At 43.3% G+C, this 24,409-nt stretch overlaps 2 protein-coding genes across 2 annotated transcripts; both read left to right on the forward strand.

Moving 5' to 3' along the window:
- The first annotated feature begins 2,845 nt into the window (after positions 1-2,845).
- LOC146173058 (uncharacterized) lies at positions 2,846-9,791 on the forward strand. Its single transcript, XM_084583259.1, has 2 exons — positions 2,846-3,168; positions 8,456-9,791. Exons 1-2 carry the CDS (start codon positions 2,881-2,883, stop codon positions 9,551-9,553), a joined length of 1,386 nt encoding a protein of 461 aa, XP_084439385.1. The 5' UTR covers positions 2,846-2,880; the 3' UTR covers positions 9,554-9,791.
- Positions 9,792-14,598: 4,807 nt separating this feature from the next.
- Positions 14,599-23,289, forward strand: LOC146173059 (uncharacterized). The gene is made up of 2 exons (XM_084583278.1): positions 14,599-14,972; positions 22,029-23,289. Exons 1-2 carry the CDS (start codon positions 14,685-14,687, stop codon positions 23,151-23,153), a joined length of 1,413 nt encoding a protein of 470 aa, XP_084439404.1. The 5' UTR covers positions 14,599-14,684; the 3' UTR covers positions 23,154-23,289.
- Positions 23,290-24,409: the final 1,120 nt, after the last annotated feature.

A 24,409-nucleotide genomic window follows, 5' to 3' on the forward strand; every position in this document is an offset into this window, starting at 1 on the left:
AGGCAAGTATAAATAACCCAAACAAGGTGTTGAAAACTATAGAGGATCGTATGCCATGTGCACTCCAAATCTCATGGCAAATAAGCCAGCCTTTTAACAGAAAAAAAGCATTTTGTGGTTAGCATTTAGAACAGCCAGTAGACATGCTTATTTGCTGCCAAGTCATAAAAGGCAAGCCAGTGAAATAGTCTGTCACTGTACTCATGTCAGCAAACAGGAGGTCACGATAGGCTGGTATCCCGAAGGTTTGAAATTATTGTCCCAAATATGCACATCCACTATAGGGACGCCTTACTGGATGACTCCAAATTGGCTTCAGCCAACTAGGATTCCTCAACATGCAATGACATCACGCATGGGCATCTTTTGCATTGTGCTTTCAAAATCCAGCTACCACTGCCGAGAATTAGTCTAGCTGCATAGGACTCGACGGCCAAACACTATGGCTGACATTAAGGCACTGCGCGAGGGGCATTTTTAGTTACATCCCTGAATTGTACCCACCTCCAAAATAACCAGCCAATTATCTAAGTCCCAGAATACACATGTAACTTTTCATTTTTGGCTATATTCCTCTGATCCACTTTTGCCAAGTATATTGCAGCAAACACTAAATAGGTTATAAAAAGAAAGCTTGATGTGGAAAAAGAATGCCTTGTCAAAAACACATTGTTAGCCATAGTAGACATCACTCACATTACAAATCATTTAAACAGAAGCCAATTAAAAAACTTTGGTAATTAAGCTTTCAAAATTGCAGCCTTGTCGTTAGTGGTATAGGGGAGTTTAAAGCCGTGGACAAAGTGATGATATATCAGCGTTTTAAAAAAACCCAAAGCAAAAACTACCGACTTTTTCTGGCTTACCCAGTGAAGTACCGCTTTCATACAAAAAAAAAAAAAAATATAATGCATCTTGACATGGAGACTCCTAACCAATAAGCAGAAGAATGAATTGGCACCAATGAGAAATAGCACAGCTAATTTGGCAGCACAACCAATGAATTGCTGTTTGCAAGCCAAACAAGATGAAAAAATGGATAGAACAAACTTGGCACCTCAGATCGCATTTTGTTCGACATCCTTGTCCAGTTCGCACAGTCGGGTCACATTACAGCCATCTTCCAGCTAGCCCACTTATAAGTGTCACTGAAGATAAGTTTGGGTCATTAATTGCACCGCTCTTTCCTACCATGAGCGGTTTGCGCTAATGAGACTAGCTCCCCACAGGAAACAGCTGCTTGCTCAGTTTTGTCCAGTCATCTATACCTGAACACCTCCTCATTGAATGTCACATTTACTAAAAGACCCGCACTAGCTTTTATATGTGTGTGTACCAATTGCTATCAACCATCTTCCATAATGCTTCTTCAAAAGCAACAAAGAAGGTATCAGCAAGACTTCACTTTCATCAAGGACCCAAAACAGATTTATCTGCCAAAGAGATAGCATTGTCACAGTGGGCAACTCTAATTATCCCAGAAGATTACTCTAGTCTTTGTTAGAACTGATTTTAGAAAAGGGTGCCCCCTGAAGCAGGTGTGCTTTTAATATGTGATCAATATTCCTATAGTCATCTTGTGCACAGATCATTACTCTTAGATGAAAGCTGCATGGCAAATTCATTTCTAAACTTGCATCCAGCATCAACAAACTATACTGAATCACTGTTTTGGTTGTGATGGTACTAGAAAAAATTCACGGCTTGTGGATACAAGTCAGAGCCATGTTGTGAAGGGGTTACGTGTTAATCAAAACGAAGTCTGTTCCTATTCACACTGAGACAACTTACAGTTACACCGTGCGTCCTTGTGCACAGATGACCGTTTTTGTCCCATGTATATATACAAACGGTCCACTGAAGTAAATTGACGCTCCTAACCTTTTTCAAGGCATATTCATGGTACAGGAGGGTATACACGAAAAAAAGCTGCGAGGAAAGAAAAGATCCCACATTCACCAGATGCAACAAGGTTACTATTGCACACACAAAAAGTGACTGTTTCCGCCAAAAACACCGGCTGTCGTCAGTGAAGAAGCGTACGTGCTAGAAAACGAAATACAAATTTATATGGATGCTTTCGTTCTGCGAGTCACTGACGACCGATCGAAGTCAAGCGCACTGAAACGTGGTCAAAGTGCAACTGCGTGAACTGTTCGATGTATGCGCATACAAACATACATTTACCCCAGCACATTAAGGCAGCAAAGGTTTCTATTTCTATTACGCAATGCGACTGAAAAGTTCTTACGCGAAAGAGTGGACAATATTATTCTTTCCGCGACAGCACGTTTGCGCAGATGTAGCGCATCTTCCAAACAGCAGGAAGGCGATGGGAGAGTGGCGCCGAAGACTCGTCTGGGCAATTAAAAATGCCGCCATACGTGCAAGAAACTGAATACTCACCGAGGAAAGCAAGTTCGGAGAAAACTGCTGTTAGGAGTGCTGTCAGAACACGTGTCAGAACTTATAGCGGTTTTCAGCTTTCGCGCGCTAAATTTTTCTTTTGGTGCTTGGGTTTGAGAGTAGCTATATGCAAGGAAACAACAAATACATTGCAACATATAATTTTGCTTGATCCACATATATTTCATAGTTACACACGACTTATTGATCTTTTTGTTTTCGTTCTGCGTGTTACATTTTTTTTTTGTTCCCCCTTCTCTTTGTCATGCTTATGGTGGCTAGAAAAGTCATGCTCTTTGTCATGGAGGAAGAAAACCTCCATGCTGGCGGGCACGTATTGGGCACGAGAGTAGAGTGTAGCGCGCCATTCAATCGTAAATCGTGCTCGCGAGCCTTCACGACATCGGGCGGCAATAAAGTTATCTTGAACTTTAACGAGTCCTGTAGTTTCGGTATAGTTTCGGAAATGCAGTGATGTCTCCTGCTTTTGCCCAGTACACGCTCGTCGGCTTCTGCCGGGAACTCGACTGGAGGCCCCTGAGTTTCGTCAAGGCTATTCCACCGCACAGAGTGTGCAGCGCCTGCGGACTGGTGCACAAAAGGACCGCGTTGCTGCCTTGCATGCATGCGCTGTGCGTGCCCTGCTACCAGCAGTGCGCCCACGAAGGAACGCACGTTTGTCCGCTCGACGGCTACGAGTGGCAGGACGAAGACGATATCGACTGGAAGGACTTTCCTCTCGATCACCTATTGAAGAGAGAGGTTAGTCGCTAGAGTACTCTTCGCATGGGCCTGTCCTCGCGTGTGATTTGCATATTTGAGTGCTCACCGCCTCGAAAAATCTTGAGCATACTCCAGCGAGGTCACGTGAGGTAGCGATACATCGATAACGACGCAAACTCGGAATACGGGCCCTGGAAAGTCTCATGAGAATGCCCGCGTCTGTGACTACAAGGCTATAATGATCTCACTGAGCTTGAAACCACTACCTGAAAGAAATGTCGACAGGGTGGCAGATGCCCTTGCGCCAATATACACTTTGCTAGTCAACATTTTATATGGTCGTCATGCAAATTCAATTGCCACTTCAAAGTAGATAATTCAGCTCTCACAATTATTTATTTTTTATTTTTTTTTTTTTTTTTTTTACATACGCAGTAACGGAATCATGTGGCATGCTGTAGAAAAGTGATGCTCTCGCTTATGTGCTGTATGAACGTCATTGATTGTCGTGATTTTTTATTTTTTATTTTTTTGCTATCTCTGCACACGACATTGTGTGCCTCAACCCAGCAGAATCATGCTCACGATGGGTGCATGGATAAGGTTGAACCCTCCGAGTCAGGCTGCGATGGCACACGCCGCCTAGCCTTGATTAGAAACTAAGCTAATAACCACTGCATATCAGGGGATTTTCCTCAGTGCCAGTGGCTGTTGGCTACTTTTGCATATATGTCATAAAGAGGTTCTCATTTTTCCTAAATTTGTTTCCTGACAGCTGTAAATAACAATATATTTTGTAATTACACTGGTTATATAACCACAAGTCAAATATCATTCTCCTTGTTGTTCCTACAATTTAAAGACAATTTTTCCTCTGCGCTCCTTAAGCCCCAGTGCCTTGGATAAATGAACAGTGGATGGATCTCTTTGCAGAAAATTATCAAGTGCTCAGCTGTTTCGTCCATCTCGTTTACTGCTTGCAGCATTGTGGAAGCTACAGGCAACCTGGGCCAATCAGGATGTACATACTGTATGGTTCTGCTCCTACGCACATGTTGCTTTCGTCAGTTTTGACAGGTGGCTTTATCTGTGCCATAAAACGTGTATGGGTACTAGGTGCTTAGCTTCGAGTAGAGTGTTCGCTCGCTCTCCTATGCGAACTTTGCAGAGTCCTCTTAATATGAGAATTCAAGCTTTAGCCGCCTCCGCACTTGAGGTGAAGCACTTCAAAACAGCGAACATTCAGCGGATGGCCCACAGGCAACACAACAAACTTGGCCGACAACATGCTAAGGAATGACTGAATAACTACTTAGCAGCAGCTCTCCACACAGCTTTGTCCATACATGTTTTGTCTGTTGATTTCAGCAGTGGTTGCAGTGCTCTGTGTACTTCACAATTTATTCACATGCTCACAATTGCTTGCTTTGTCTTAAAAATATGCCTTCACTATCGAAATATTTGAGGAACCATTTTCTAGGATCCTGCTGCCCTGATTGTACTTTCATCGTGCTGTAAACAGTTTCTGTAAACAGTTTGTAAGATGGAACATATCTTGATTAGACTCAATGTGTTGTTGTCTGCAACACAGCTGAAGAAAGATGATCCGATGGTGCCACATGGCACAGCCAGTTAGTGCAGGTTTCATGTCCATCACGGCTGTAAGGGGCAGCACCGGTACTAAGGACCCACTTCTTCGCTTATATTGCTAGCACTTCCACAGGCACACTGGCATATGCACTTGATTTCTATGTATACATGATGCTGGTTCGTTGCTTGGAGCTACTATCTCTGTTGTGGGTGGGAATGTTCTCTTATAGCCATTCCCACATTCTACATGATTCGACTGCTACCTACTTAGTTGATCGCTTAATTCATGGTTGGTTGGTTGGTTTGTGTTGCAAGCAGTCTTCTCAAAGCGTGGCTGTAATTAGCTGGAAATTTTAAGACCAGGAAAACCGCAGTTCATGTGACGGTCTTTATTAATATCACCCAAGTAAGCACTGTGTAACATGTACTTTTTGAGACATAATATTTGAGACACAGCAAACACAATTCTGTCAAGACGTCCTGCTGCTGCACGTTATTCCGTGATTAACTGAGTTGAATCATCTATTTTTTTTTCTTTTTCCTCTCCCCTCACGTAGCATTCATTGTGCTATTTATGTGTGAATATAATATTTTCTTTTTGCTCGGGGCGTGGAAGTGGAATGCAATGTTTTGTTGTTGGTGAGGCTGTATGCATTCTGTCATGGCCGAGGAAGACACGAATGCGGACAGCCAGGGCAGAAACGAAAGTAGAAGGGGAGGAGGGGGGGCTACTCACCAAATGCATCCGCTTACTATAGCGTTTCAAGGTGCTGGGTCAGAAACGCATGCTTGCTCCAATAACCGATGCCACAGTGTGCACCAGGCTTTCCAGCATATTTTTTCCACAAACTGTCTTTGCTGACAGATCAAGGTTGAGATGCATGAATGCTGATTGAGGTTGCAAAATTTCAACGTGCATATCGCTGCTCCATAGGAATGGCAGCAGAATTTGGTTGAAAGGGTGGCCCCAAGAAGACGTTCTGCCCCTGATAATTTCTTAATTGATAATTTTTCATCTGTCTGCCTACTGCTACTGAAATATTTGTTTGCCAGATTTTTTTAGTTTTTGTGTTGACTTTCCTGACGTCCAGGAAACTGAAAACTTCCCTTGTCTGCCTTTTTTCCCCCCCCGGTTTCTCTCAGTCACTACTCAAATTCCCTCTTGCCGCTATGTTCCCTGCCTTTAAATGATCACCATCCCAAGTCAAGTCATCTTTTACCCCTTGACTTGATGACTTTCTACATGCTCCCAAAGCAAGCCTATCTACCGTACACTGTCTGAATTCAAACTATGCTCGAATCTCTGACCTTATGCACATGCATTGCCTAACTCTGCCTAGGAACCACCGCTACTTTCTTTCGACATGATGTAACCTTTGCACCTTCACTGGCAGTGCCATGCTGTCAATATATTTCCTCTCCAATTCTTCCTACCCATTCCCCCAAAAGCTCATATTCCCAAATACCCAAAGTTGAAAACTTTATAGCTAAGGGGGAGCATGGGAGAAGCCTGGCTGTGGCAATGGTATCTACGGTCGCGAGGGAGAGGTGTGTTGCTGGGCTGGTTGGTTTCTATTATTCATCATGCAACCACACCGCTTGCAGTTAAAAGCACAGTGCAGTTGTGTGTCCTTGATTTCTTTGTGTCGTCTACAAGCGCTGCAGCTCCATGATGACTGTCGCCTGCTTGCTACATTGGATGCCTTCAACTGAGTGGATTTTTACCTCTTGCTCCGCTCACAGGCCACAACTGTGTGTCACAGGACAAACGTTTTATTTCAATCTAGTTCTTGTTGTCACTTTGTGCCTCTTTAGGGGTATTTGGTGCAAACGGCATGCTCACAGAGTCGCGCCTGTCTGCAACTAGACTTTTGGTTCACTCAAAGGAAAAAAAAGAAAGTATTCTGATATCCTAACTGTTCACTTATTCGGGCTCAGGTTTCATTAAAGAATGACACGTAATGGAAATTTTTGTTTTGATTATTGGGGCGCTTGCCTGATTCAGTCAGAGTTCATCTTTAAATCCTTGTTGCTGCACTCGTACACTTGCCCTCTTGTGACATTTGAAGATAGTACCTGCTTAACATGTTCAGAGCATTCATTCTTAAGATAAGCAGAAGCTGTTCTCTCGGTGCCACCACTGCGGAACTTGGCTGTTTTGGTCTAATCTGCTATTGCCATAGACGATGAAGATGCTAGGAATAATTTGACTGGATCAGGCAAGAACCTCAACTTTATGTAGTGTAAGACAAAAACATACCAATAAGTTCCTCCTCTGATTGAAATTTGAGCTGTAACTAGCGAACATTTTACTATAAGGGCTGGGCTAAATTTCTCTGCAGTGTTTGGAATGGTAAAAGTGTGGCCAGAAAGACTGCAGTGTGACTAAAAAACACCACGTGTGCTACCGCCTGAACATTCACACAATAGCAGCAGCAGCAACAGCACGGGACTTATGAAAGTGTGATACCTATATATTGCTGGAGGAATTGCGCCACACAAGGGCTGAATTTGTCCTTTCATCTGAACTGTGTAGCACTGTTATTTTCGCACTAGAGCTATCACCCACTGGTGCCCACAAACTTGACATATATGCCAGCGCACATTGCTTGGGCAAACATTGGGATGGGCTGATATGCATAGGTACCAGACAGACGGTAGATAGACATGGCCTCTCGGCACTTCCGTGGCTACCATGCAGTCTGTCGTTGGTTTGTACAGAGTTTCTTTGGTACTGTTAATATTTAGGTAGTGTCCTGTATAAATTTGTCCAGTTAAGCAAAGCCTGGGCAGACGTATTGTAACAATAAAGATATGCTTAAAATGCATAGTTCTGAAAAAATGTACTTCCACAAATAAACAATCTTTTTTTTATTTGAACCTGTAAATTACCGCAAAAATGCGATTGTTTATGTGAAGGTGTTCAAGGTCAACCTCACTTGCTTAAAAATGCAATAACCAGAAATGTAGCGCCAGTTGCAGGTAGAAAGAAAAATAAAAATTTATTTTGAAAACAGAGTTGGTAAACAGCGTTTTGAAAGTATGTATTGTACCTAATGTTCGCAAATCGCAGCCTCCAGAAACCAGCACCTGTTCATTTTGTTTGCTTGCAACATCACTTTAGGTTCTCTGCGCTTTATTTTTATTTAAAAAAGAAGAGGGTGTAGAGGGAGACAGTTGCTAGTAAAAAGTAACTAGTAACGTGACACCTTACGAGTATGTTACTAAGTTACCGAAAAAAGTAACGCGTTACCAGTAATGATGTTACTTGCAACGCATTACCACCAACACTGGTAAGCATTGTATGAGCACAACCATGCATGCATGCATGCATCATACATGCATAAAGCCATTGGTGCTGATTTGCTGCTATCCTCTTCTCTGGTTTACTATTACCGACATCGCATAACAAAAGAAAATGTACAGGAAGAAGCAAAAACTGCATGGGTACTCACAGGAAAGTGTGAATACAGCGTTATAATTCGGGCTTTGCTTTACAGCATAGAGATTCGAAGAGAGAGGATAGTTGAAGTAAAACTGTAACCGTATATTGATTACACTTCATTATATGCAGCTGTGTTTTTAGCTTTCTTGTTCAAGAAAATGTTAAATATCCTGCTGTGCCCTGCACTTAACAAAGTTTGAAACCACGGAGTGAATTACCCACAAAAATTACCATCTGCATCCTTCACAAAGTAAGAGGCATACCTCTTAATATCATCATTTTCTCTTTCAGGTCAGATGCTGGAATGCTGAAAAGGGTTGCCAGCATGTGACAACTGCTTCCATGATCACCCAGCACTTCCACTCTGAGTGCTTGCATCACTCCACCAGCTGCCCCAAGTGCTCAACTAGCATTCTTTGCCAGGAGGTGTGCGCCCACCTCAGATCGGGTGCGTGTGGCTCGATGACAAATCCTGCATTGGAGGTTCAAGACCAGGACGAATCCAAGGACGGCAGTGCATTTCCTAACTCTTTCAGAGAAGCCTTTGAAAAGCAAAGTGGTGAATTCAAGGACTATCTGGAAAGAGTCACTGTTGATATCGGCACACACGGTGACAGGCTGAATGAAATCTTGCACGACATGAACACATTCAAAGAAACTCTAAGGCAAGAACAAGCAAATGCAGTACAAAATCAGGAGAGGCTGGAAGAAGCCTTGCGTCAGCTCACAATATCAAACACTGAAATCAAACAAGGTTTGACAAGTAGCGATACAGCAAACCTGGTGTTCACCGGAATAAGTAGTTTCCAAAAAGTGCTAAAACATGAGTTGGCTACTGTAACAACGCACACTGCTGGCAAACTATCGCAGATTGCAGCTAGACTTGAAGCCATATCTCAAAACAGAGAAAATGGTCAGGTGACAGGGTGCACTGATGTGTTTACTAGGCTGCAAAGAACATGCTGCGAGTTTTTTGTTACAGATGTGAAGTCAAACCACGAAGAAGCGCTGAGGCACGGCTATTGTTGGTTTTACAGTGAGGAGGTGTACCTGTGTGGGTACTGTTTGTCACCTGGAGTAGGTTTTAAGAAAGAAGGTGGCTACGTGACATTGCATGTTTGCTTACAGCTGCACAAAGGTGGCATGGATGAAGTTCTTCAGTGGCCATTTGGGCACAAAATCAGGCTGAGTATCGCACATCCTGAAGAAAGCACGATTCGTGAGGGTCAGGTTATTGGCTCTCATTCTGCCGAGTATTACCAGAAGCCGAAAAATTCAAGCAACCTCGCTGTTTATTTTTGCAAGGCGTTGTTCTGCCTAGAAGACCTCATTCAAGAAGGCTTTGTTGCTGACGACAAGCTTCGTGTTAGTTGGCGGCTGGTGTTGTGAGTTTTGCTTGCATCGGCACAGGGGACAATGCACAGGGCATTGTGTGGCTGAAAGAGGATGTTCTGCTTTCTTGATAATACTGGAAGAAATAAAGGAATCTTCCTGCCCACTAGAAGGCTTTGCATTCTTGTCAAATTAAATTTGCTATTCAAGTAGCAGATACAATGTTTGCTTCTAACGTCATCCTTGTCTTTCCCTTTCTTATCAGTGCCTTTAATGCTGTCGCATTAAAGCACAATCAGCATGGTGAAATAAAAGCATTAAGCAGTAATTTAGCTTCGCTCTGTCATGTCTTCCCATGTCTAGCTGTTTTTTGCTTTGATTGCTTTTATCACACCAATTTCGTCATCTCATTCACCAGTTGTAGCAACAGAGCAGTGACATTTAGATGACTTTTGCTTAATTTAGCTTTGCTTTGTAAAGTCTTGCCATATTTAGCAAAGTATTTAATGGGTGATTTAGGCTTTTATTTGGATGAAAGAGGCCTATTTCAAGTGTTGAATGCAACATTGTCATTGGAGATCACATGATCCGAAGCACAGTGTAAAAGTATGGCAACTTGGCACGTGAAGAAACCAGCTACTATGATGGCCAAAGAAACTGATCACTTTGCCTCGGCCTGGGTTTGAAACCGATTGGTGTTTTTTTTTTTCTTTTTTTCTTTTTTTTCTAGTGGTTGCTTGCATGGTGCCTCAGAAGTGCCGCGACAAAATCCCGGAATGCGGGAAGTAATGCTTCTGCATTTAACATTGCAAGTATGCTTTCTGACATGGCCTCTTTGTCCAGCTGCAAACCCAGAAATAGATTGGAAATAACTCCACCACAAGCACTCCTTACTTAAGGCCACCACAGAACCTTCACACTATGGAGGAAGCAAAGCTTAGGAGAGGCTCCCGCAATCTGAGCTGCATAGCCAAAATTGTGGCAGAAGTCTCGTGCTATACCAAGGGCTACTGGGATTCTTATGTACGGTTCATCCTGTGCGTCGTCTGCATCACCCACACAGGGCCACACTGACTTATGTTATTGACAAAGTCGGCCAGGTACAGTTAGGAATTAGCATTTTTATGCAGACTTTGCATTTGGCGGATGGCACATTTTGCACATATAGTTCATTCAGCATGTGTCGTAAACCGATTTAGAAGCCTGCAGCATCTGGTGATGGCCTAGTGCAAAGTGAGATCGCCTGCTTGCTCTGATTCTCGTGATGCATGCACAAAAGTGTTAAAACCAAGGGAATGCCGCAAACGCGTGGCCTGATATTTTGAATGCACCCCTTTTCTGAGTAAATTAAGAAGCAAAGGTTCTTGACAAGCAGCACGATTAAAACAAAATGGTAAAACTTTAGCTCTTTCCCTCAAAAAAGACAATTTTAACCGTGTATTTGGCACACAACAGCTTTTGTTGCTTGCGTAAAATAAAGCCCAATCAATGCAAGCTGAACAGCTCTGAGCTATTTCAACTCAAGCAAGATAAAAAGTGAACTTATGCAGTCATCATGTCAAGAATTGTTATTAAAACCAATGCACTCGTATACACTCAGTTTTGTGCGAGATATGAGATGTTGAACTTCAATTGGGAAACAGCAAGACTGTTCAGATGCAATATTATATTTCCATGCTTGGGCAGCTTGTAGCAGTCCATCTCACTCATCTTATGGCGCCATACTTCGAGCTGTGTCTATGCGCAAATTCATGACAGATGAGCAGTTCGTTGAAAATTTTTGAAGGCACATGCAGCCTGTTGTTGCCATAACTATAGTACTATAGCAGGATAAACAGGAACAGTAGTTGCTCATTTATGGATAATTTATGGATGTTTGACTCTTCCAAACAAGCCACAGACATCAGAATTCTTGAGCAATAACATTGTCTTTTTATTTTGGCAACAACAAGAATTGTGTGTGGCTGGTGCAGACATGAATTGTATTCGACTGTAGCAACATTCTGGCCCCAACATACCACCGACTAGATATTGTACTATACTTGAGCAGCCCGGGTATGCTTTCGATATGACATACTGTAGCTGATGAACTTGTGCGGTTAGAGGCATCTGCTCGGAACATTTTTTAACATTAACAACACTTTTTTTTTATAGCTTGGAGGACTACAATACTGGTACTGTTCCTACTGCAACAGGAAAAAAATATGTTGCACAGTTTTAACGGGGCTAAACCCATATAATGTGTGATAGTACTAGATTGGTGCAGTTTATCTTGGTAGATAGTAGTGGTAGAAACGTCGCTGTCTTCTCGCCCGCTATTGTTCACACCACCTGGTGCGGCGGTTCTTAGCCTCCGACAACTATCGAAAGACCATGATCGCAATCCATTTCAAAGAAACCGAATCCACCTCACATGAATTTGTACGGTGAAATGACATGACACATATGTCGCTACTGATGTCACACTTGCATTTAATGTAAGGAAACACAAGGGCAAATATTAAGACAGGTGACGTCACAGAAGTCGCTGACCAATTAGTACCTGATCTGCCAGAGGCATGCTTGTGAGGAGGGCCACGATGTATGCTGCCCTAGTTGCCAGACACTATATAGATGTAAAGACCCGCTTTAGCTAAGAAGTACAAACACGCCTACGTGCCCTAAAGAAGCATGTCTAACTCAGTATCCAAGGGCCCTGGAAGGGTGGATTCGGATCTCCCCCTCCGACCTCAGCAGAGAAGACCAGGTGACAATGCCTGCCAGTTTGACGATAACAAGTGGTCTCATGACATCACAGAAACCACTGACCAATCAGTGCCTGCCACATCACCTGCCAACTACCACTTGCCAGAAGCATCCAAAAGTCACGGCTTTTAGATATATGCCTGTTGTTTTTCCAATTTAACCTCTGAAGTAGTGCTTTCACACAAAAGAAAAGCTTGGTTAATGTTCGTCCCAAAGCAACAGAGGCGTTGATCGGCGTAGTGGAGAACACCTGAAATTTCAACTACTTGGGGTTCTTTAACATGTACTGGCATCGCACAGCACACGGGCGCCTTGCTTCTCTGCTCCATCGAAGAGCGGCTGCCGAGGCCGGGATTTGATCCCGCATCACTGGAAACAGCAGTCGAGTGCCCTAACCACTGTGCAACCCTGGAGGGAACACAAAAAAAAGGTTAGTTAAGCGGGCGAGTTGGTGATACATCATCCAAAAAAACAGCGCGAACAAACGGGGACCACAGGAAGAAACACAGCGCCTGTTCCTGTTGTTTCTTCCTGTCGTCCCCGTTTGTTCGCGCTGTTTTTTTGGATGAAAAAAAAAAGGTATAATGCAGATAGTTACAACTTGACATGGATACTCTTATTGAATAAACAAAACAATGAATTGGCATCAGTGACAAATAGTAAAGCAAATTTGCCGGCATAACCATGCATTGCTGTTTGCAAGCCAACACATAGATAAAAAAAAAAATGGATAAAACAAACTTGGTGCCTCACTGACTGCCTTTTGTTCTGCGTCCTTGTCCAGTTTCCAGGGTCAGGTCAAATTCCAGATATCATCCAGCTAGCCCACCAATAGGTGTTACTAAAAAGCAGCTTGGGTAGTTGCACTGCTCTTTCCTACCATGAAATGTCTGCACCACTGACAATATCTCCTGGCAGGAAAGAGGCTTGCTCAGCTTTGTCCAGTCATCTACACCTGAACACACCCTCCTGAATGTGGCAGTTACTAAAAGACAATAACCAGCTTTCATATGTGCACATACTGATTGCTATCAACCATCTTCCCTATAAGCATCTTCGAAAACAATGAAAAAGATGTCAGCAAGACTTCACTTTTATCAAGAACCCAAAACAGATTTATTAGCTACAGAGATAGCATTGTCACACTGTACAGCTTTATTTACTTCAGGTAACTCTAACTGTTGTTAGAACATACTTGCAAAAAAGGTACCAATTAACTGAAGAAGTTGTGCTTTTAATGCAATGAATATCCCATAGTTATGTAGTGCACAGATTATTACTCTTAGATAAAAGGTGGTCAATTCATTTCTAGACTTCCATGCAGCATCAAGGAACTATAATGCATCACTGTTTTGGTTTTGATGGTCCTGGATAGCATTCATGCCTTAATGTGGCTACAATTAAGTCAGCCATACGGCGGAGGAGTTGTATGTTAATCAGGATGTAGTGTCCCTGTGCACAAATGCCTTTTTTGCCCTATATGCACTTATACAAATGGTCCACTGAAGTAAACGTTCCCACCCTTTCGCAAGGCATAAGATATTCAGGTGAGCTGCGAGGAAAGAAACAATCCCACATTCGCAATATGCAGCAAGATTATTGCATTGGCAGAAAGCACATATGACTGTTGCCGACATAACAACAGCGGTTGCAAATGAAGAAGCGTACTGGAAAATGAAATACAAAAGATGGGTTCTTTCGTAATGGGCGAGACCGACCGAATCAAGTACAGTACCATGGATACTGAAACGTGTTCAACGTAGCAATTTACTTAGAGAACTGTTCGATGCATACGCAGTGGTCAATACTATTATGTCCGCGACAGCACACTTACAGCTTCTCCTGAAACCTTCGCGAAGTAAATGAAGTAAATTCTCAAGACGGTACCACAATAAACGTGACCACTGTGCACCTCTTCGCAGCAGCTCTTCTAAACAGCCGCTCCAAGGCGGTGGGAGAGTGGCGCCGAAGGCTCCTCTTTGCGTGGAACCAACTGCCGTTTCTAATACTCACCGGAGAAAGCATGTCCGGAGAAAACTGCTCGGAGGGGTACTGTTAAGAGAGCATTTCGCATTTCGCAAAATGCGGCTCCCCAGCACAGCAAAATGCGCTTTTCTGGCTTTCGCGCGCTAAATTTGAGAAAAAAGAAAAAGTGGGGACGCATCAAAAATCAAAAAAACAAAACTCGCAACAAAATTTGGCTGCTTGGGTTTGAGAGTTGCAAAATTTAAATTACAGATTGGTTTACGTTTCCTCCATAGTTACACTTCTCGTTTTTTTTTTGTGTATTTTTTTTTATTTTTATGCTTCGCTTTGTGTTCGTTAAAAAAAAAAAAAAAAAAAAAAACCGGGAATGTGTTGGGGGACGAGAGTAAAACAGTGAAGCGCGCGATTGTGGTTATGGTTATTCCATGGTAGACCTTGGTTATTCGGTAACGCAGCGATGCCTCCTGCATCTGCCCAGTACACGCTCGTCGGATTTTCCCCGGAACTCGACTGGAGGCCCTTGAGTTTCGTCAAGGCTATTCCACCGTACAGAGTGTGCAGCGCTTGCGGATTGGTGCGCAAAAGGACCGCGTTGCTGCCCTGCATGCATGCCCTGTGCGCGCCTTGCTATGAACAGTGCGCTCAGGACGGAATGCACGTTTGTCCGCTCGACGGCTACGAGTGGCAGGACGAAGACGATGTCGACTGGAAGGATCTTCCTCTAGATCAGCTACTGAAGAGAGAGGTTAGTCGCTAGAGTGGGCACTCGTGTGATTGAGCGTGAGCCGCGCGAACCGTTCAAATCACGGCAAGTCTTTGTCATGCTTTCAGTGCGACAGCGTTAGAAACCCCGGATCGGCATCAACCGTTCAAAGCTTCGCAGCCCCGTAAAATCACAAGGGTGGTAATTGACAGTTGACAGAGAACAGGGCCCTAGCACTTGTTACCGTGTAAAGACTGGTCGTCGAGTTGAGTGTCATCACCAGACCAGATGGCGTGGCCGATCTGGACGGAGGTTTTACACTGCTGTATTAAGGAGGGGGCTTATTGGAGAGTTGGGAAAGAGAGCCCGTTCATTGTAACCTACTAAGTAAATGGAGCAATGCGCATATAATGGAAATTATACAAACTCAAATAGCCTCATACTCACCCCGTGAGTGTGAGGTTGAGTTTATTTGTGGGCTGAGCAAGTGTTTTTCATAGGTTGCTGTCAAACCCTCCATTTTGTGCTATAGGGTAACGTCTAAACAATTCCAAGGGGAAAGTATGTGAAGTGAAAACCTGCCACCACCACAGTCGCACACTGTCTCAAATAGTTCCATTGCTCACTTTCTCCAGATTTCTGAGACATGTCATGATGCCTGCTAAAGCAAGTCCCCTGTTATCTGCTTTTCTAAGCACTGGTTGCATTTATATTCTGTAAAACAGACACTAATGCATTACTGTTGCGTGAATCTCATTGACTGCATTTTGTTCTTTTAATGCGATAGGGTTAGTACCTCCGTATCAAAAAGAATTGTCCCTCAGTGGTGTCGACCATTGTGAAGCCTCACACCTTAAAAAATTGTGTGCGTGCTGGCAGGCTTTCGGTTCAAGAGCATTAGTAACCCAATGTTGGCAAAATTTTTATGCCGGCATCGCATCAACCGATTGAAGCCTTGCAGCTTCAAAAAACAAGCGTGCCTTCTGCAGGTCACATTTGCCTCATGTAAGCAAGGTGCTTTCCCTAATTGCTCTTGTTTGGAGTGATACTTGTCGATCTCGACTGCTCACCAGCAATGAGAACTGGATGTAAAACTACCTTTCATTCACTTCAGTTGAGCCACTGATTGGTTACCAGTTTACAACCAGCAGTCAAAAAAGCAAAAAATCAGGCACTCGAATGGTCACATTTTCCTCGTGTAAGCAGGTTGCTTTCCCGAATTGCTCTCGTTTGGAGTGATACATGCCACCTAGTCTTGAATACAATCTAAGCAATCAGATACTGACACCAAGGAAAGCATGGGAAAACAAAAATTTACTTTCCTCGGTATCAGTGGCTGTTGCTTTCTTTTGTACGTATGTCATAAAGAGCCCCTCAATGAGGGGCTCTTTGTAGAGGTTATTTGCCATTTTAGTTAAGGAAAGTGGTGCCAGACATTATAAGCATGTCAGTGACCCAGTAAAACTTAAATTGCAGTAGGTTATTGTAATGCTTTAAGCAAAGCCTAAAATACAGATTAGCCATAACATAACACTGGAACACAATCAGCTCCATGTGTGTTTCGTTTCTTTGGCTGATGCATATATGTGTGTGCTGTGACAAGATTGGGTCATAACTGTCAGCTAGCACACACCGCTTGTAAGCTGCTCCATAGCTCTTTGCTTTGCCAAAGGCTTCTGGATATTTGAAGTCTCATAGCAACCGCACGAACTGAGCCTTTATTCGATCACTTGATCACCAGGTATTTCAGCCAAGATCAGTTTTTGCACTTCACGCGTCAGCTGCAAGAACTGTATCTGTGCGAGTTTTACCAAGCTGCACAACTAGCTGCTGTCAGATTCTTTTTTGCAGCATAACAGTTCAGAAGATGCGCTGTTATATTTTCTTTGTGCTTAGGGCGTGGAAGTGGAATTCAGTGCTTACAAGCATTTTTTTCATTGGTGCGGTTTAATGCACGAGGCTTTGCAGCATATTATTCTCGGCAAATCGTTTCTGCTGACATGACCACGGTTAAAATGCATTTCAGACATATAGTAAATGGGCTTGAGAACACGGTACCTATGGCCAATAGCCTTTCGGCCAAAGTTCAGCTTTGGGATGCGCTGAAAAACTGTTCGGGGCCATCCAAAATGTGTGTGACCACGGCTGCATGGAGTGCCAGCGCACCCGGCGCGGCCGCGCATAAAACCAAAGTCGCCCATGCGCACAGCAAACTGGAGGTGGTGCTTCATCTCATCTGCTACAGCGTTTTTATCACTGAGGCGGCATAATTAATAAGCCGCAAATAAAAAAGTGGACTCGGTACATCGAAAATTGATAGCGTGTTGTTTGTCAGACGATGAACATAAATAATGTGTAATGAATAAAGCTTTCACAAATCATCCTAGAATCACTCACTGGACAGGTCTGTCACTTAGCTTGGCAGTCATTTGCAGGAGCCAAGGTAGCATGGTCCGACGGTTGATAACCTCCCATTGTACTGAACAGCATGGTGCAGTGAGTGAAGCGCAACAAAGCAATCGGCACATTTGGCTCCTGCCAGCATACAGGTGCTCTTCTCAGTAAAGACCGCGTGGTGCACTTCCGCGCTCTACCAAACAACACGAAGCACCGCCTCCCGGCCCCTGTGCGCCTGCGCAACTTTGCTTCGATGCACGGCCACACCAGATGCGCTGACGTTCCACGGTGAGGCACCGCTGAGCAGTGTTCGCACATATCTTAGACGGTTTTGTGCATATGCATTCCTCCTTGCAGGGCATCCAGCTGCAGTTGCAGCCACATAAGCTGCACTTCTTTCCAAGTTAGGACATTATTATTCCCATCTTGCATTAGCTGAATACAGAACAGATTCTAGACACTGGATCGAAGAACATGCCAGCAGTTGCAGTTGGAGGAAACACGTGAGGTTATCCCACACATTCCCACATGTCTGATAGCTGAGCTGCCACTTATATATTCAAGAGTTGTCGGTGCTATGATGTTGCAGAACGTGTGCTAATTCGTTGAGAAATTCAGTATACCACTGAATGAACCTCGAGTCGAGCAGAAAAAACATCTTTCTGCAGTAGGAATTAAGTTATTTTTACAGTAAACAGCACAAGGATGCTTCTGTCTGTCACATTCGGGTGTTAAGTAATGAAAATGAATGCTGACTGTGTTTGCGAATTATCAATTTGCATGATGCTGCTCCATACAAATGCCAGCAGAATTAATGGAAAGGACGGCCCCCTGAGCACGTGCTGTCTCTGATGGTGCCAGTCTGTACTGCTGAAACTAAGCGGCTACTGTCTCACTACAACATGGCTACATCGTCCGAGCACCTTTCTTGCTTCCACCGGGGTCCATAACACTCCACTCCTAGCTTCGGAACAGCAATGGGCTACCCCTAGAATTATCTATGTTTTCTTTGGCTTTTTTTCTGCTTCAACAATCTGTACTTTGTTGGTGTTGATTTGGTCTATATCCCTGTTTTCCGCAGCCTTCCTGTGTTTAACCCTTTTCTTAACTGATAATTTTCTTCCGTCTGCCTACTGCTACTGAAATATTTGTTTGCCAGTTTTTTTAGCTTTTGCGTTGACTTTTCTGATATCCAGGTAACTGAAAACTTCCCTATTCGGCCACTTTTGCCCCATTTCTCTCGGTCATTACTCACATTCCCTCTTGCCACTAGCTTCCCTGTCTTCAAACGATCATCATTCCAAGTCACCTTTTACCCCTTGACTTGATGTCTTTCTGCCTGCCCCAAATCAAACCTACCTTCCTTGCAGTGACTCAATTCTAACTGTGCTCGAATCTCTAATCTTATGTGCATTGCTGGCTGGTTAGTTTCTGCCATTCATCATGCAACCATGCCACTTGTAGATATGACACAATGCAATTGTGCGTCCTCATATCTGTATCTTTGCTTACAAGCGCTGCGGCTCAATGATGATTGCCACCTGCTTGCTAAATTGGACGCCTTCAGCTGAGTCGATTTTAAAGTGAAACCTTTACTACGCTTTTCTGTAGCTTGGTAGGCATGTGTTTAATATGCGTGAGCATGGCGGTAGCTGGCAGCTGACATGGCCGCACACTGACTGGTAGTAGGGTTGCCTGATGTTGCGTTTGGCAGGAGTTGCCAACTCTGGCCTCTCCTTTCATATGGGAGGGTGATGTCGGAACCAGCCTGCCGTGGCATTTGAATTTGAATGCACGCTACCCCTGGTTCGCACAGGCATGTTCACACGGTTTGGTTTGAGCATAGGGCTTTATATGCAGCGGTATAGAGTGGCGCTTGCTGCTTCTACTGCTGCTTCTGCTTCTTTTTATTCGTACATCTGGCAAACTTCATTCTTAACAGTACTTATCTTTACAAATACTACACAACATTGTCTGCGGTGTCCTTGGGGTTTTTTGTATACTTGGGGTTGGCCATGTTAATCATTCCTTAATTTTTTTTACTCCTTGCTGCACTCATTGGCCCCAACTGTGCGTTGCATGACGAAATTTTTATTTCGACCTGGTTCATAGTGTTGCACATTTTGCGCCTGCTTAAATGTATTTGGTGCAAAGCGCCATGTGCACAGAGGCATGCGCCCATCTGCAACTGCTCTGTTTTTGCTCAAAGCGCAACGAGAATAAAAAATAAAATAAAAAAAGAACCCCACCTGGGGTTCTTTAACGTGGACTGATATCGCACAGTACATGGGCGCCTAGCTTTTTGCCTCCTTCGAAAAGCAGCCGCCGAGGCCGCGATTCGATCCCGTGTCGTTGGGCACAGTAGTCAAGCGCCCTAACTACTGCGCCACCCCAGCAGGGGTATGGTTGTGTGTGTGTGTGTGTGTGTGTGTGTGTGTGTGTGTGTGTGTGTGAGAGAGAGAGAGAGAGAGAGAAGCATTCTTGTCGATAGAGCTATCTAGCCCAGAAAAAAAGGGGCAAGCTAACACGGAGCGAACCCACCGTCCACCTAAACTGCAAATTAGGTGGACGGCGGGTTCAGTTCGTGTTGACTTGCTTTGTTTCTGGGCTAGATGGCTCTGTCGACAAGAATGCTCGTCATCTCAGCTGATTTGTGCTGCTGCTGTAAAGCAACTTAAAATTCCATCCAAACTATCATGCTGCAAAGCGTTTTGCTTGTGATTGTAATTATGTGGACATTAGAAAAATGATCTTCAAGAATAAAGTATCATTTTTGTCATAAAGGAGAAATAAAATATAATTGAACACTGAAGTGAATTTCACAGCACCTCGGTGCAAAAAAAAACAAACAAAAAAAAAACATGCATAATGGAGAAAAAGTTCCACCGCCACTTGCATTCTCTCATGAAATTGCCAGAAATAGCAACTTTATTCTACTTTAAGCAATCATCAGTACTGCCAACAAGCAGAAAACGAATTTATAAGCAAAGGCTTTGGATATTGCATAAGTTAAAATATAACTAAATTCAGCAATTACTAAATCAAACTTTTGACACCTACTCCTTAAGGGGAAACCATAAGCACTTCTATATAATAAAAACATGCGTTCAGTTTTATATTTATTTTCATATTCTTATTTTACATCGTGCAACACATTTGAGTACTCGATGTTTATAAAGTAGTTGAAATTGTTTTAGTAGAATTTGATAAAAAGCAAAAGATGCAGGAGTTTTTTAAATTCAATTCAAAGTTGTTCATTTTTTGATAATTTTGGATTTTTGCCAATTTCAAAATAACGTGGAGAAAGAACAAATAAGTCTAGAGCTTCCAATTTTTGCACACATGGAGAAGTAGGCCTGTATAGTACAGATAAATTTGCAGTGGCAACACTTTACTAGGTCATGCCAGAATGTAGAGCTGAATATTGACAACATACAAAACTAGCGCTCAGTTTTATACTTATTTTTATAATTAAAAAATATATATAATGCAACACCATTTTAGGCTGTAATATTTCTGAGGTACTGAGGATTCTTGAAAGGGATTTTCATGAAAATTGAAGATGATGCTTTTTCTTAAATTAGAATCAAAGATGCGCCTTTTTTGCTGTTTTTGAACCTTGGGCAAATTTGATGCGTCGTGAAGATTACCCCTAGTGGTCTAGACCTCCCACTTTTGTTTGACATTAAGGAAATGATGTAAATAATAAATAGAAAAAGATTTAATGCCAACAACATAATGCATATTGCCCATATTTAAGGTGGAAAATGGAATTTTCTTGTGCGTTGCTTCTGAAGTAATGTTTGCGATCTTTTTCTAAGCCAACTGCAACAACAAAACAGGTTTTCAATGATTCTGATAAAAGTGAAAGTTGCATAGATTTAGTGGATAACAAAAAAAGAAACAGATGGCAAAATTTTAGTATGCTAGCAGCAGGCAAAAATGGCTTTTTCCACCTGTAGTGATCTACGATTTTTTTTTTTTTCCCGAGAAAATTATGCTCTATCTTGCAAAACTAAGGTTCATTCCTTTGTGTCGAGGCATTTGCCCATGACGTATAAAAATATCATTAAAAACAAAAAATACTCATGGTACTCAATTACTGTTCATATCTGAACACATCCATATATATAACAAGGCCCAAAAGTGAGCCGCTGTGTTGCACTTTCTACGGAGGTCTGTATGCTCAAAGCAGTCATCTTTGTCCACTACTTATGCCTCTTTGTATTCCAAACTCATCCGAATGTCATGGATATGTTTAACCTTTTATGAGCACGACAATGCCTCAATTGTATGCATTGTACGTACATAAGCACATGGGTGCTGTTTATTGCCATCGTCTTACTGGTTTACTGTTACCCACATCAGGCATGGAGAGAACAAAAGGAGCACACACACGAAGAGCAAAAACTCCATGATCAGTAGGAATATGCACTCTAATTTAGATCCTACATTATGGTGTCAAGACTCAAAGTGAGTGCACAGATGAAGTGAAAATTAAACTGTATCATTGCACTTCATGCAGGACAGCTGTTGGATTTTAATTTTACAGTAAAAGAAATTTTAAATGTCCTTCTCTTAGCGCTTAAATAAGGTCTGACATAAAATCACAGGAAAAATTACCTTGCCGAGAAAAATTATCAACTGTGTCCTTTGCGACATAAGAGGCATTCCTCTTAATATCCACCTTTTGTCTTTCAGGTGAAATGCTGGAATGCAGAAAGTGGTTGCCAGCACATGACAGCTGCTTCCATGATCACCCAGCACTTCCACTCTGAATGTGTGCATCACTCCACCAGCTGCCCCAAGTGCTCAACCAGTGTACCTTGCCAGGAGATGTGCGCCCATCTCAGATCGGGCACGTGCGGCTCGATGACAGGTCCTGCATTGGAAGTTCAAGACCAGGACGAATCCAAGGAGGACACTGCATTTTTGGATGGCAATGCATTTCCTAATTCGTTCAGAGAAGCCTTTGAAAAGCAGGCGATGGAACTTAAGGACTATCTGGAAAGAGTGACTGTTGATGTTAGCACGCACGGTGACAGGCTGAATGAAATCTTGCACGACATGAACACATTCAAAGAAACTCTGAGGCAGGAACTGGCAAATGGAGTACAAAATCAGGAGAGCCTGAAAGAAACCTTGCTTCAACTCACGGCGTCAAGCGCTGAAATCAAACAAGGTTTGACAGGTAGCGATACAGTGGACTTGGTGTTCTCAGGAATAAGTAGTTTTGAAAAAGTACTAAAAGATGAGTTAGCTGCTGCAGCAACGCAAACTACAGGGAAGCTTTCGCAGATTGCAGCTAGAGTTGAAGCCATATCTCAAAGGAGAGAAAATGGTCAGATGACAGGGTACATCACTGATATGCTCCAACTTGCTAGGCTGCAAAGAACATGGTGTGAGTTTTTTGTGACAGGTGTGAATTCCCACAAGGAAGAAGCGCTGAGGCACGGGTACTATTGGTTTTACAGCGATGAGGTGTACCTGCGTGGGTACTATTTGAAACCTGGGGTAGGTTTTAAGAAAGACGATGGCCTTGTGACATTGCGTGTTTGCTTACAGCTGCTCAAAGGTGACATGGATGAAGTCATTCACTGGCCATTTGAGCACAAAATCAGACTCAGTATCGCACATACTAAAGAAAACACCATACGTAAGGGTCAGGTTGCCGGACTTCGTTCTTCAGAACAGTTCCAAAAGCCAAAAAATTCAAGGAATCCTGCTGTGTATTTTCGAGAGAAGCTGTTCTACCTAGAAGACCTCACTCGAGATGGTTTTGTTGCTGACGACAAGCTTCGTGTTAGTTGGCAGCTGGTGCTGTAAGTTTTGCCTGCATGAGTGCAGGGAACAACATGCAGGGCACTTGTACAGCTAAAAGAGGCTGTTCTGTTTTTTGATAATGCAGTAAAAAATAAAGGGATCTTCCTGTCCACAACAAGGCTTTGCATTCTTCCCAAAATAAATTTGCAGTTTAAATAGCAAATACCAATGTTTGCTTCTGACAGCATCCTTGCTTCGCCCTTTCTTGTCAGTGCCTTTAACCCAACAGCATTAAAGCCTTGTTCTGCAGTGGGTCCGGCAGCAGCATGGCTTGCAACCGTTAGTTTTTTCTGCCTCTTCTCACGGATTGCTGCAAGTGCTTGTAGCCACTATTATCTGCAGTCCCCCGCCTTACTGCCCCAGCAGTGGCATGCGCTGTCCTTGGTGCGTGATATGCTGGACAGTCCCACGTGTGCGACACATCCCGGTGACTAGAACGCGCCTGACTTGGACTGTTCATCAGTCGGCTGGTCCACAAATTGGTGGCTCAGCATTTTTCAGTGGAGAAGAACAGCTTCACCTACACCGGCTCCTGGGTATATAAAGCCACCTATGTCGGCAGTGCCTTTCAGTAGGCCCGGCAGCGGCATGGCTTGCAATCGCTACAATTTCATCTGGCTCTTCTTACAGGTAGCGTACCTTTATGCTGTAGAAGCGACGACCGTTTCTTGTTGCTGCTGCCAGACCCTACCTGCCTTGACAATTTGTTGCGTTACCTGTCATATTCTTTAAAACAGTTGCTGTTGTTGTCAGGAGATATCGAGGTCAATCCTGGTCCTGACCATGAAAACTTGCTTATTAGAACTGTTAGATGGCCAATCTCGCATTAGCCAGGACATATAAGCACTTACCGGAAATATCGCATCATTTGATGACTGAATGACTTGAATCTTGCGTTGCGGGTGCAAATGACATCCAGCGCATGCATGGTATAGAGCAACAAGTGAGCAATCTGAACAAAATTGTGCAAGCACTAGAGCGGAAAAGCGACAATTTCGTTCCCGATGGAATAACCTCGTAATATATGGCTTACTGGAATCGCCAGGCGAATCTTCTGAGCAACTATTTGCATCAGTAATGCAAACAATAACATCAAAGCTAGAGGTCGAGTGCGATAACATAGACCGTTCGTTGTCACAGGCTCGGTAGGTAGAACAATGGAAGGCACAGACCAGTTGTTCTTCGGCTCCTAGATTTTAGGACTAAAGATATTCTTAACGCTAGAAATCTGAAAGGAACGGACCTGTATATTAACGAAG

This window comes from Amblyomma maculatum, chromosome 11 (genome assembly GCF_055883805.1).
Source record: "Amblyomma maculatum isolate TAMU_Amacu chromosome 11, ASM5588380v1, whole genome shotgun sequence".
Taxonomy (NCBI): domain Eukaryota; kingdom Metazoa; phylum Arthropoda; class Arachnida; order Ixodida; family Ixodidae; genus Amblyomma; species Amblyomma maculatum.